At 41.0% G+C, this 13,298-nt stretch overlaps 1 protein-coding gene across 5 annotated transcripts in view; it reads right to left on the bottom strand.

Moving 5' to 3' along the window:
- The window catches only part of BRSK2 (BR serine/threonine kinase 2), a 299,783-nt gene that overhangs the window by 63,473 nt on the left and 223,012 nt on the right, over positions 1 to 13,298 (bottom strand). For all 5 annotated transcript variants that reach the window (XM_072038514.1, XM_021272539.4, XM_038179237.2 and 2 more), the window contains exons 8-10: positions 10,756 to 10,789; positions 9,590 to 9,658; positions 6,458 to 6,604 (exon numbers count right to left, since the gene is read on the bottom strand). In XM_072038514.1, the coding sequence (XP_071894615.1) occupies positions 6,458 to 6,604; positions 9,590 to 9,658; positions 10,756 to 10,789 (250 nt within the window). The remainder of the gene's footprint in view (positions 1 to 6,457; positions 6,605 to 9,589; positions 9,659 to 10,755; positions 10,790 to 13,298) is intronic.

Below are 13,298 nucleotides of genomic sequence, written 5' to 3'. Positions count from 1 at the left end.
TTGTTTTTTTTTTTTTTTTTTTTTAGTTGTTATTACTGCTCATTCAGGCGTTGCATATGACACAGAACCCCAGTCCGTGGGCAACAGCTCTGCCACAGGGAGCCCCCATCATCACAGCTCCCCCATACCAGGTAGTCCTTTCACTCCTGCACTACTATGAGACATGTGGAGTATTCACAACACACTGCTGTCTCCCCGAGCAGCTTAATTTAAGGAGATAAGGTACATATCTACGTATGTTCCCCTTACAGTCTGTAGATGCAGCCCTCTTCCTCTTGCTCTGTGCAAGCTGAGGTACAGAGCCTATCAGAAGAGCCTGTTTTGTACATCTTCCACAGGACAGGGCTTTAACATTCTTAGTTATCAAGTGCACGCTGCTATGAGGATCTGCTAAGGACTGTGCCTCCTTTGTTTGGTAAAACCACCCTGTGAGATTACCGAATGGTTGAGGTGGGAAGGGACCTCTGAAAGTCATCTGGTCCAACCCTTGCTCAAGCAGGGACACCTGGACATGAGGTCTACCTACCGTGTCCAGGAGGCATTTGAATATCTCCAAGGAGGGAGACTCCACAACCGCTCTGGGCAACCTGTGCCAGGGCTCTGGCACTGCATAGCAAAGAGCAGCTTCCTATGTTCAGATGGAACCTCCTGTGTTCCAGTTCGTGCCCACTGTCTCTGGTCCTGGCACTAGGCACCACTGAAAAGAGCCTGAGATGCATATCTACTCTATTTCCTACACACCACATGGAGGATTAGAGACATTAATGATTTCAGACAAGATGCAGATGATGCAGCTAAGCAATGTCCAAGTCTCTTTCATGCTTGCTTCTTCTCTTGCATTTTCTGTCTCTCTGGGTCACATTTTTCTTTTGTGCCTGCAATAGGCAGAAAACAGCACGTTGTTCTCTAAGTCAGAGAGGGGGAAGAAAGGAGGGTCACCAGTTCATGTCTTAGTCGGGGAACCCTTGGGCTCCTTCAGAGAATATATGAAAGAGAAATCCCTTCTGCCCATCCTGCTGATCACCTCCTCCAAGCTAATGATCCCATATAGCATTTTTCTGAAAGAGAAGTCCCATAGTGCCGTGATATATATCTGAAGGTGTATGAAAGCTCTCATGTGGGAACAACAATGGCTGCTGTTTACCTACACATCTGCAGTTTCATCCACATCAAAATCATTGCTGTGAAGTACTCAGGGATATCCCAGATCCGAAAAGTACTCTACAAAACCAATTTCTATTCTGATTCAAATGTAATTGCATTGAAATGTTATTACAAGTGTACTTGCTGCTGCCAACATCTTCATTGCTTTTTTAAAGGTAATTAATTAATGCTTTGTTGCTTTTCATCTGCATTAAAGTGACAGGAGGGTTATGGGAGGGCGATTGGTTTTGACAAGGAGAAGTCTGTATGCTTTTTACTATGCAGTGTAGGGGAGGGAGATACACAGTGGGAGCTAATCTCACTCCTCCTGCCTTCATTTAAACACAATGTTTAAATGCATTTAAGTGACGAAGGCATTTAACAGCCCTCCCCAGAGGGTTCTTCTTGCTGTTTGCACATGAGTTTGCCAAATTTAATGCCGTTTTATGGAAGTTGTTAAAATGCTGCTTCTTAATATCTCCTAGCCACCGCAGGCAATTGCCTCATGATGTCATCTCTGAAACAAAAACATGATCAGATCCATTGCACATGCACAGTCAGAGGACAGACCTCTGCAAGCTAAAATGCTGTGATGGAAGAAGGGGAATTCCTTTGTCACAGTTTTACTTAAAATACTTCCAATACATATTAACCTTGTATACTGAAGTAGCATTTATTTAGGAGCCACACTTATAGATCCACTGCGATAAAGAGCTGTATAAGTTCATCAGAAAAGGAGGTCTCCTCCCCCAAGGAGTTTACGTCTGAATTCTAAGACCGGGAACAACAGATGGAGACAGACAGGCAGATGGAAAACAAGACAGTGCTGTCTACATCCTCAGCACTGATCTCAGCAGAGTGGTTGCCAAGCTAAAAAGTTCTGACCTGATGAAAAACTTTCTTGAAGTCTGTAGATATGGATGAGGGCTTCTGGGCTTGAACTCATGTCAGTTTCCAAACTTCCCTGTCCAGAAAGTGAACAGTCTCAAACCCATCTGTGCACTAACTCGATGTGTACTTCAGATCAATCTTGTTCAGTTAGAAGATCCTCTAGTCTGGGCTTTAAACCTGCTGTATGATGTCAAGATACAGGCTTTTCCTGACCAAAGGATTCAAGCTGAGCGCAAACAGCAATGGTAGAACTATTGTCTTTGTCAGTAGTAGCAGCCATACTATAGCAGCCTCTAGGGACCTTGACAAGGGCAAGGCATCACTGTGCTAAATGCACATTGTAGGAATAGGCCTTTGGCAGCCAAAAGCATACTGCCTAAATACATCAACTGGACAATTACCTCCATTCTACAGGTGGTGAAGTGAGACAATTTGAATGATGTGATAGGCACCTTACCAAAAGACCTTCTAGAAAAATGAAGGGAGCAAGATAAGTTTTCCCTCTGTTGGTTTTTTTTTTTTAACATTCTTTAGATTCTGTGCTCCGAGCAATAGAGATAACATCATCATTAGCACACATTAGACCCCAGGAAAAAAAAAACAAAAAACAAAAAACAGCAGAGAAGAGATTCTGAAAATTTGGGTAATTTAACTTGGCTAGTATTTCAGACTTAACATCTATGTGGACATCCAACGCAAGTTAAGTCATTTTATTCTGGAATAAAATGTCAGCACGGGGAACAGTAACGGTTTTATCATAATAGTTTATTCTGCAATAACTGATCTGCTCTGATCCAACTTGCTGCACATATACAGTTTTAACAATGCTCACCCATCTTTAACAGGAGAGTGGACCCAAAGCTCCTTACTCTCCCCTCTTTGCCTTTGTGTTTCTGCAGAAGAAAACATCAGTGGAGAATGCAAATGGATTCTACCACAGGAACTGTAATTCTTCATTGTAGAGATGCTGAATCATTGAAAACATCCAAGCAGAAAACATTCGCTGTCCAAAGTGCACATAATCGAAAGGAACTGTATCCTGCAATACTGCAGGCACTGAGAGCACTCATTTTCTTCCATAAACCTTATCTAACTGAAAACTAGTTCACTTTGCCCTCCTGATACTACTTCTACTAGAAAGCTGTCCCAGAACCCCACTGATACAGCTAAAATGCATTTTCCAATTTCCAGCCTACTTTCACATCAGGCTATTTGACATACATTTGTTTTTGTGCCAGTATCTTCCTTTAGTTTAAATAAACCTCTCCTTAGTAATTACCTCTAATGCATATGAGGATGACTAGTGCATCCTCTCTCACATATCACCTGGGTACACTACGTCGAGCTCTTTTAGACTGTTATTCAAACAAGCTCTCTGCAGTTCTGACCACCTTAGTATTCATCCTTTACACCACTGCCAGTTTGATTTAATCTTTCCTGAACACAGGTGGTCAGAAATACCACGCCCAGAAGCTAGAATCTCCTTTTGCAGCCTACTGAAAGAAAAACATGGATTCTTTTACTCAAAGTATGTTTAGGTAATTGAGCCCAGTAAAGGAGAGTGGTCAGGCACATCCCACTATCTGTTCTTTAGGCTACATAACACATGGTGAGCATGAAGATTATTCCACTAAGACATAATGAACTCCTCTTTCCATAAATGAATCATATACACTGAAAGGTAATGCCAATTTCTTAAGGCAGGAAAGGGCCAGCAACAATAATTCTGAGTACTCTCCTCTCCATTAATTGTCTCAAGCTCTACCACTGAAGCCGAATGATGACAGTTGAACGTGAATACTAGTTCTGTTTTTGTTGATCATTTTAACAGATGGACTGGGGAAGGTGTGGGTGTGCTGTGAAATGGCAATTACTGCAGGGAGGGAAATGCAGTTGGAGGAAAAGGAAAAAAAAGATACAAATCAAAAAAAAAAAGACAGAAAGAAAAAAAGGAGAAACAAAGCAGAGAGAGGAAGGGAAAAATAGAAGAAACAAAATCTAGTGACCTTACATTCACTGTGTTTTTCTGCTGAATTCACCAGTAAGATACTGAACGAACTAATGTTAACAACTACATCTGTCCTTATTGTACCCAGGCTACAATTTTGCTCACATCTTTATAAAAACATCAAATTGATTCAAGTGAGAAATTTTCTAAGAATAGTGGCTTCCAAATAAACCCATATTTATATCCTTTCTTCACAGGACACAGCTGAAACAGAATTCAGCTCTCTCCTGGAAATGAATTCCCAGCTCCTGTGCAGTAAACAAAGAGCTCCCTTCTGCCTGGCGCTCTAAGCAACCGCAACGCTAACAGCATAGAAAGGGAAGTGTGACAGCAGCAGGGACAGCAAACCAAGACCCTAAAATAATGAAAATAAGATTGCAGCTAGTAACAAAGAGCAATCCTTTTTTCCTCTCATCTCTCATCTCCTAAAGACATTCTATTTCAAATTCTTATTCACAATCTACTGGTTAGTGCTTGTCCATAACTATCTGATCTGTTTTCTTTCTCCCTAAGGAAATAACAGCTTCTTTTTGATCAAGAAAAGGGGGAGATCACTATGGGACCTTGATTTCCTTTAACATTTTTCTCTCTTGTGTGTGTACAGTTTCTGCTGTATCGCATAATTCAAAAGCTTCAGGCAATACTAAGAAATTGGATTGTTCTATAACAAAATTAAATCATAACAATTTGAAGAAGATCTAATGTCTGATGATCTGCTCACTGGCATACTCAAGCCATCTGCACTAAGATCTTTCAGAGAAAAATAAGTACATCTCATCTGTTCTGCATCATGCTGGTTTCCGGAGCAAAAGCAGCAATGTATGTATCTGGGAAGCAAAGGCAGTACGCTCGTCATTCAGGGGCTTGCCTACCCACCCCTTGCTGCCTTACTGTCTTGCTCTACCCAGTTTGTGAGGCAGGGAATACTGTTACATGTACCTTATGGAAAGGAAACTGAGATAGAGAAGGACTTAGTGACTTTCTCAGTCACAAAAAACACCTCTCTCACGTCTCAGGGTACAGCCCTAGCCTCTGGAGAATTCCTCACATAAAAATACTTGAAAAAATATTGTTTTCTCTCTTTCTTTAAAAATATAATGAAAAAGGGCTTTTAAAGTGCCTAACATATGTATTTACTTTTCTATCAGTGCTACTCTCATACTGCAATGTGATGGTTACTGTGTTTGCAGAGGTAAGGATACCTGTAATATCATAAAGAACTTTCCACCTACGTCACCAGTGCATGACCTGGTTTTGTAAGGAACAAAATAAAAACCTGGCTGCAGCTGCCAGGTACTACTCTTAAGAGAGTTGAGAAGGGAGCTTCAGTTCACTTCTTAGCAGACAGGTGTGTGCATCCCAAAAGCACCATCACAGCTGGTGGAGACTGATTCTGTTGTTAGCAATCTCAGCAGAGAGGCCAAGCACTGATCTGAGAGTTTATTTATAAATATTTTAGCAGACTGAAGAACCAGGAGGAGTTTTAAATTTACATTTCTTTATACATACTCCCACTCAGAATCTGTGAGCTTAGTAAATCTGTATAAAATCATCACCAGAGCCTGACAATAGGATTTACAAGGGCAATGTACCCATAAAGGCAGAAGCCTCCACTGACAAGCAGGCAATCTTGCTTTCCAAAACGATTTTAATTGCTAATTTTTTTTAATTCCCCAAAACATTACCACAGTGTTAATGAAGGATACAATCACTACACAGTGCTCACCCTTGCAGGGTTGTTGTAGTGATGGGATGCATCCCAGATGCAAAGATTCAATGCCGAATGCCAGCAGCTCAGCACTGCAGGCCTAATTGTGCTCAGGACCACAGGGCAGAACACGGAATAGCAACTAGAAGACCCCCACTCTGAATGCTGCCACAGGATAATGCAGAGCACATACAGGACAGAATACAATGCAGCTGTGTGGCATGAAGTGAGAAGCCACACTTTTGTTAGAAATTTAAAACAAAACAAAACAAAACATACTCTGTTTAATAGCAAAGCTTCAAAGAACTGTCCTAGCAGTTTTGACCTTCAAACAATTACATGATGTCCCTGACAAATGGGTGCACCTACCAGGAGAGGCAGACTACCCAGGTGGACTCCAGACTGTGCTAATGGGTCAGTAACACTGTGAGGACATTATGAAGGAGTTATTCTAAATGCCCACTGTGGCACATGAGGGAGGATCATGAAGCTAGAGAAGCAACACAAAGGTAATCTGGCCCCATCGTTTAAAAGAGAAGGCATCAAACTTCTTCCCCAGCCTCCACTAACTCCACTCATCCTTGGTTCAGGAGGAAACACACAGGACTGGCAGCAAATCAACAAGTTTCCTTAATTATACATCCACAACTGCAACTAGGTGACCAATGAAGCCTTGGTCACATGGCTTGCAGCAAATGCCTTCTTACCGTGAGACGTTTCGAGGCATCCACTTCAATCATCCCCCGCAAGAGGTTCTGACAGTCCGGGGGGATAAAATGTGGCATGTGGAACACTCCACGCTTCACCTTCTCCAACAGCTGCCTCAAGTTGTCGTCATCGAATGGCAGGGCACCCTGCAGGGATGTGACAGAGGCAAGGGAGTTAGTTGGAGAGGGCAAAAGGAGAAAAGCCAAGATAAACATAAGATAAAGGAAAAGAGAAAATCAGCTCATAATGAAGTATTATAATAAGTGAAACAGTCTCTTTATCCACTGAAAATAAATAATTTCTTAGTGCTGCTGTATTTTCTCCAATGCAGGAAAAAAACTGAGGACACAGTGTATTTTTTTTAAACCTTTAATTAGAAAATGACTACCAGTATAAAGCATAATACAAAATATGAAATTGCCTTTCCAGGCAAATTCAGCAAAGATGCATGGATTCACTTAAATTCAGCTCAAGCTTTTGATCTGCTGGTATTCCTCCTGGGCATACTTTCACTGCAGCAATGTTTATCGTCTCCTTATTTTTAATCTTCCCGAGACACATTTATTGCAGACATTGGAAAGGAGGTGAACAGCATTTGAGAGCATTTGAGAGACTTTCAGCAAAGAACATCCTCTTTCTGACGGAGCAGTGCAATGACACAGCTCAAAGAAATCCTAACCAACTTTAGCCTTTTGGAAGCAGCAGACGTTCTACCTGGTTAATATACTCCATGCAGTTCCCATGCAGTGGTCAGGTCATCGGTTCCTATTGCTTCCCTACTGTAGCTCACTTACATGAATGGCTTGAGATTTTTTAGCTGGAATTACATTTTGAATAGATCATCAGCTTGTCACAAAAAAGCAGCAAAAGACCTATCCTTGCTGCAAGGACAAAAAGGAAAAAAGAAGTTGAAATCTTTAGGATAACTCCACCAACTGAAGCCAATATCCTTTTATAGCAAGTCTGCACCTTCCTGGATATTCTCACTTCCCTCTTTCACTGACTAATACTGGTAGGTGCTGAGCTTCTTCGATTTCCAGGAAGGTTTGTAGGAAGTTGCAAGCTGTCAGCTGCTGTGATAATGAAGCTTTCAGTTGTCAGTGCTGGCACTGCTCTTACTACAGCGAGTATTGCATCTGTATAAGCAGTCCTGTGTCTGGTTTAGTGAGAGAGACCAACAGCTCCATTTACAGAAGCCTTGGAAAGCCCGCCTGACAGCAGCAGCTACTGGGCACTATTTACTTTTGTTTGTTCATTCAAGCAGCCATGAAGAAAGGGCCTCCCTGTCTTCTGCAACCAACCTCCTGAGTTATCTGCTTTTCTCCTAACCATTCCAGACTCACAGGAAAATCAATTCTGATAGTTCAGTACTTTGGCTAACGCAATTTAATCCACGATGAAGTCAGCAAGGCTGCTTTGTGGCATTTCCTGAAGGTAACAACTACAGCTCTTTTATTACTACCACCTGCTATTACAGCTTGAGACTTTTTGCAGGGTTTCTCCTGACATAATTAACTGGAGAGTTCTGCACTCTCTGTCAATAATAGACTTATTTCAGTCGTTTTGCAGGCTCATGTATATATGTAGGAACAGATGAAGATGCTTCCCAGCAACAGACAGACACCAAATCTTGACAGAGAATCCACCTGCAAAGGAAAAGCCCACTCCCACAAGTCCTAGCCATCTTGCCAGCTTCTCTTGTCTTTTCTTACCAACTCAGTAAGTCATATAAAGAGCTCATTTTATATCTCTGCTTTGTCACCCATGCAAATAGTTGCTCAAGAGCTAGAGATGACCAGGGGATACTTAGTGAGATAGTTAAAACTCCTCCCTTGCAACATCAAGAAAATAAATTTTAAAATTAGAAATATCAGCAAATTATAATAACCAAAAAAGAAAAAAGAACAAAATTTGTTACGGTGATTTAAAGCACCATACTGAGATTATTTCAATATATTTTGATTCTAACTATTTTTAAAAATTATTAGTATAATTTCTGAAACAAAAATCCTTTGTCATTTTCAAGTATTTTAAGCCAAAATTATGAACAGAATCTAACCCTGACAGAAAGTTTTATTTTAATTGAACAAATGCTTTTGTCAAAATAAAACATTTAAGTGAAGAATTAGTAACTAGGTTTACTAATAATCATAAAAGAACATCAAAATTTGGCTTCAGGGTTGTTTTTTTTTTAATAGTAGATGATTGTTTAAACTATTACAAAAAATTAACACACATTAAATCTATTCTCACATATACTATTAATTCTGCATGTAGTGAAGTCATACTTATATGAACTATTATCTGTATTTTCCTACACTTAACCATGGAAATTGATAACATGCCAAGCCTATCTGCTTTCAGCTGGACATCCAATTATTGTATGTTTGGGAGTGTTACATTACACTGCAAATCAGAATAAATTCTGCAGAGAATTGAAACTTTGATCGGAAGATGGCTAAGTTACGAGATACTACATTTTGAATACTAAGGAAAGTATTATATCTGAGCCAGATGGGAACTGATTTAAACGTTGTACTACTGGCTTAGTTTTATATTCTCAAGTGAACCAAATAAAAATGTAGCTCAATACTTGCATGAAACAAAACTGTTGCACTTAAATCTGCTCTTGATAAAGGACTGCAGTTAATGTATGCATATACCTACTGAAATGCATATGTACATACAGCAGAAAAAAACAAATGCTTCCCAAACCCAGCCATGTTTTAATCCTGTGAAGGGCAACTTATTTGACATTCTCTGTGTCCTGGAGTTGTAACCCTGTGCATTCTTTTGGGTAAAAAAAATCAGTGTGCTTTGAATGAGGCTCTTCAAAGAGCTGCAATATTACAACACAGCAAAGAACATTTATGGAGGCAAGACTTCGGCACTTGTCTATGCTCTCCCATGCAGGGCAGCTGCATTTCAAAGAAGCAGTGAAATATTCTTCATGCTTTTCCTTTGGGACTGATGTAGAACTAAGAGGAAAGGATGCAACCGAGAGATACAAAAATAGGGGAACTAAAGAAAAAGCAATCTGTACATGATGTCAATAGAATCACCATTAAATACAGCAGCATTTTGGGATTTTTCTTTTCTTTTTAAAGTATAGAGCAAGGAAGATGACTCACCACTAGCAACGCAAATAAAATGACTCCACAGCTCCAGACGTCTGCTTTCCTTCCATCGTATTTTTCTCCCTGCACAGCAATGACACAGGTTCAAAAGAGTGCTCACTAGTAAATGAATTAATTACCCTTGAAGAACACGAGAGAGGAGAATGGGAATCCCCACATTTTGGTTCAGCCACCTGCTTCCCAAGGTGGACTTCCCAACTAGAAGGCCACAGCACAGCCCATTAGTTGAATTTTTATGAACATCAGTTTACAGTCTTATCTGGGTTCTGCAAGAACAGGGTCAGAAGTGGGGAGCAAGGCAGGAATGGCTGATGACTGGAACAATTTTAGAACTGGCACTTAAACAGAGTCAGAGGTGCATTAAAGACATCAAAAAGGTGTTCTTCTCTTCCTTGGTTCTTCAGGGAGCTCATCACCAGTCATGTTATTTGTGAACTCAGGTATTGGTTGGACAGTGTCCTCTGTACACTTCTTGCTTGGCTTTACATTAATGATATGCTCCAAAAGGTTGATAGGCTTCTTTCCTGAGAACTCTCTAGTTCTGGATTCAACTCCCCAGTATAAGAAGGACATGGACCTGTTGGAGTGAGTCCAGAGGAGGATATCTCTCCTATGGAGACAGGCTGAGGGAGCTGGGGTTGTTCAGCCTGGAGGAGAAAAGGCTCCAGGGAGGCCTTATAGCATCCTTTCAGAACCTAAAGGGGGCTACAGGGTGAATCTTACCCACTGGAATCTGGGGTACTTATTTTAAAAGGACAAAGGAAGAGTAGGGAGAAAGGATAGTTTATAGCACATAAAAGAAACCAACATCACTGACAGCCAACCCCAGTTCTTCTGCTGAAATGACAGCTACATCAGGGAAGGCAAAACCTAGGGGACTGTACCCCTTGAGTTGAAAGATCAAGTTAACTGAGGCTACTGCTTTTCTGTCTAAACACATTGTATAAAGGGTACTGTGAGAACAACATGGGATCATTTCCCTCCAACAGTTGATGTGGTTTGATTCAGAGCTGAGACAAACAACCAAAACCACAGTTACATTCTCTGTCTCCCCTCCCATGCTGTCTGCCGTGGACAGATTTCGTGTAGAGAGGGTCTATCTGCACACATACAATGAGTGACACTTTAAAATATAGGCACACAGATTTTAATCATCTTACCCGGATAACTTCAGGGCAGGCATAATGTGGTGATCTGAAACACAAAATACAGTTGAATGAGCATGCAACAGTCTGGTATTTATGAGTTCTTTGCATTTCCATTTTGCTTAACAGAATCAGGATTGGCTTGCTTATACAGAAAGCAAGTGTGCAAAGCCAGCACTTTTCTTCCTTAACCTTAATGAGAATACCTTGTAAGACAAACTCTGAAAACGGTCAACTAGCATAACGCAAAATTCTGTGGCCCTACTATGAATTTCTTAAAAGCTAGAAAGGAAGGGAAGACCAGGCATATTCTGTGATTATATAAAATTCCAGCCTTCTAACGATATGCTTTTACTTGACCATGTATCTAACTAGAAGGAAGACATGCACTGGAAAGCCTTTTAGGAAAACAAACAAACATAATGTTTTCAGACCAAACACATGTATCCCCAAACATTATCTTGCATTTCTTCTACCAAGACTGCTCTCAATTATTCCAGCGGTCATTACAGCTGCCAATACATGGTTTCAACATGCTTTTTTTTTTTTTTCCTAAAAAAAACAACACAACAAACCACAACCAAAACAACCAAACAACAACAATAAAAAGGATAGACAGCAGTACTATTACCTAGCGAGTTAATATATTCTTGTTGCATCCTTCTACCCATATATCTCTGCCTTGATTCCTGGCTGAGAATAGTTAATTACTTCAACTTGCCAGGTAATCATTTTAATTCCTAAAGATTATAGCCAGGGCTATTCATTTTTATAGCCTTCATTAAAGTAACTTGACAAGAAAAAGGGATGCAAACTGCCTGAGACCTGCGTGCCAATCTCACTATTGTTTATACTGACACCTCCCAGCAGTCCCTGAGCCTGTCTTCATTTGTGCATTTGTTTCTTGTGACAAACACAATCATGGCTGGGCAATACCTGTCTCACAAAGTAACGAGCAAAACAGAAGCACAGCTCTGTCAACCTTATCACAGGTTCACCTTCTATGGTTCTACGATAAGCATAAGCCTGCTTCGACAGGGCAGCAAACGGAGGGTAGGATGGGAGGTGTAAGGAAGGTGGTAATGTGATTTAAACTTGGACAAAAATATTGTGGCAAAGAGAGTTATAGGAACAGAACCCATAGCACAGCATCCTTCAGCACAATCCTGTTTAGGTGGACATGCCACCTGGGGTGTGCTGGATGAGTCATTATCTCGATTTGCAAAGTGCTTCTGACTTTTTATTTGTATATGATGACTCCAACAAAGATTTCAGAATTCTTAATTACAAATGCTGCAGAGTACAACCATCTTGTCAGCTTTCTGTGCAAACATCCTTGAAAAGAAAAATGTAGGTGTTGTGAAGACCCCAAGATGGGTAGGTGCCCATTTATGAATCTCTCTAACAAATGCACTTAAAGCATTCTACTTCCCTGATGTCTCCTGGAGTGCAGTGGAACCTGCCAGGTGTATTTTAAGACACCAGTGAAATTCGACTAAAATTTAGGAGAATGGGCAGAGAAAAAGCTATAATAAATCCTTTCAACAAGTTGGATTGATTCAATCATTCAACAGCTGCACTGCAACTGCCCAGAGAGCACAGGTTTCTGGCATAGCCACTCTGAATTCTTGCCAGCACACACTAGCTAGATATCTGCAGCATTATCTTGGCGAACAGCTCGAAACGGGATCCTCCGGCCAGCCAGAATCCGTAGAAAACTCATTTCCATGCTGCCAATCACAGAGCAACTTCAACTGCTTTAAAGAGAAAACTCAAATTTAATCAAAAATCTATTTATCTTTCTACAGAGTCATGAATATTTCTTTGGCTCTTATCGCTAATTATTCAATATACGTGTGTCAGAGCGACATTCCCTGCCTTTTCCCTTAGGCCATCTCCTCATCTTTCAGCTACATCTCTGTGCAGCAAAAGCCACAATCTGCCCTTGATAACAAATAAGTATATCGCTCAGCAAGATCAAGAAGCAGTTCCTGCCTGCGGGTACTGCTGCAAAAAAGCTCCGATGCTGGCAGTGTTTATTTCAAGGGTGATGTTGATTTTCCCCGTCTAGCCTGCCTGGGGCAGGAAGGGCTCTCTGAGTGGTCATTCACTGCTGTGACTCTTGGACACAAGAATCTTGAAAGATCTTGGGAGCCCTTAGCAAGCATTTACATGGGACTTTGACCAGAGGAAATAAGCCAGAGTGCATCGGTGACATCCAGGACAACCCTAAACAAGGGTCATGCATGCAGAGAGAAATGGATATATCCTTGGTGCATCTATCCTGAATCTCACCTGAAAAATTAAAAAAGTCATTTCTGATCTGTGCACAGCAAGATACGATGATCCTACAGCAGATCTGAGACAACCAGTGCTGTATCTTCAGTGCAGATGTGATGTACCACTGACTTGTGCAAGCAGTTCTGACCTGCTGTCTCCTTACTCAGGTAAGAGAGACGTGCACTGTGCACACACAGCCTGCCTGCCTGTCTCTGACTGCAAAGCAACTGCTTTTCCAGGGAAGCAGTGGGTTGATCACCAAGCACAGGGAGAGCTGT

Source organism: Anas platyrhynchos, chromosome 5 (assembly GCF_047663525.1).
Source record: "Anas platyrhynchos isolate ZD024472 breed Pekin duck chromosome 5, IASCAAS_PekinDuck_T2T, whole genome shotgun sequence".
Taxonomy (NCBI): Eukaryota; Metazoa; Chordata; class Aves; order Anseriformes; family Anatidae; genus Anas; species Anas platyrhynchos.
The sequence above is the reverse complement of the archived record's forward strand: the minus strand, read 5'-3'. Positions and strand labels throughout refer to the sequence as shown.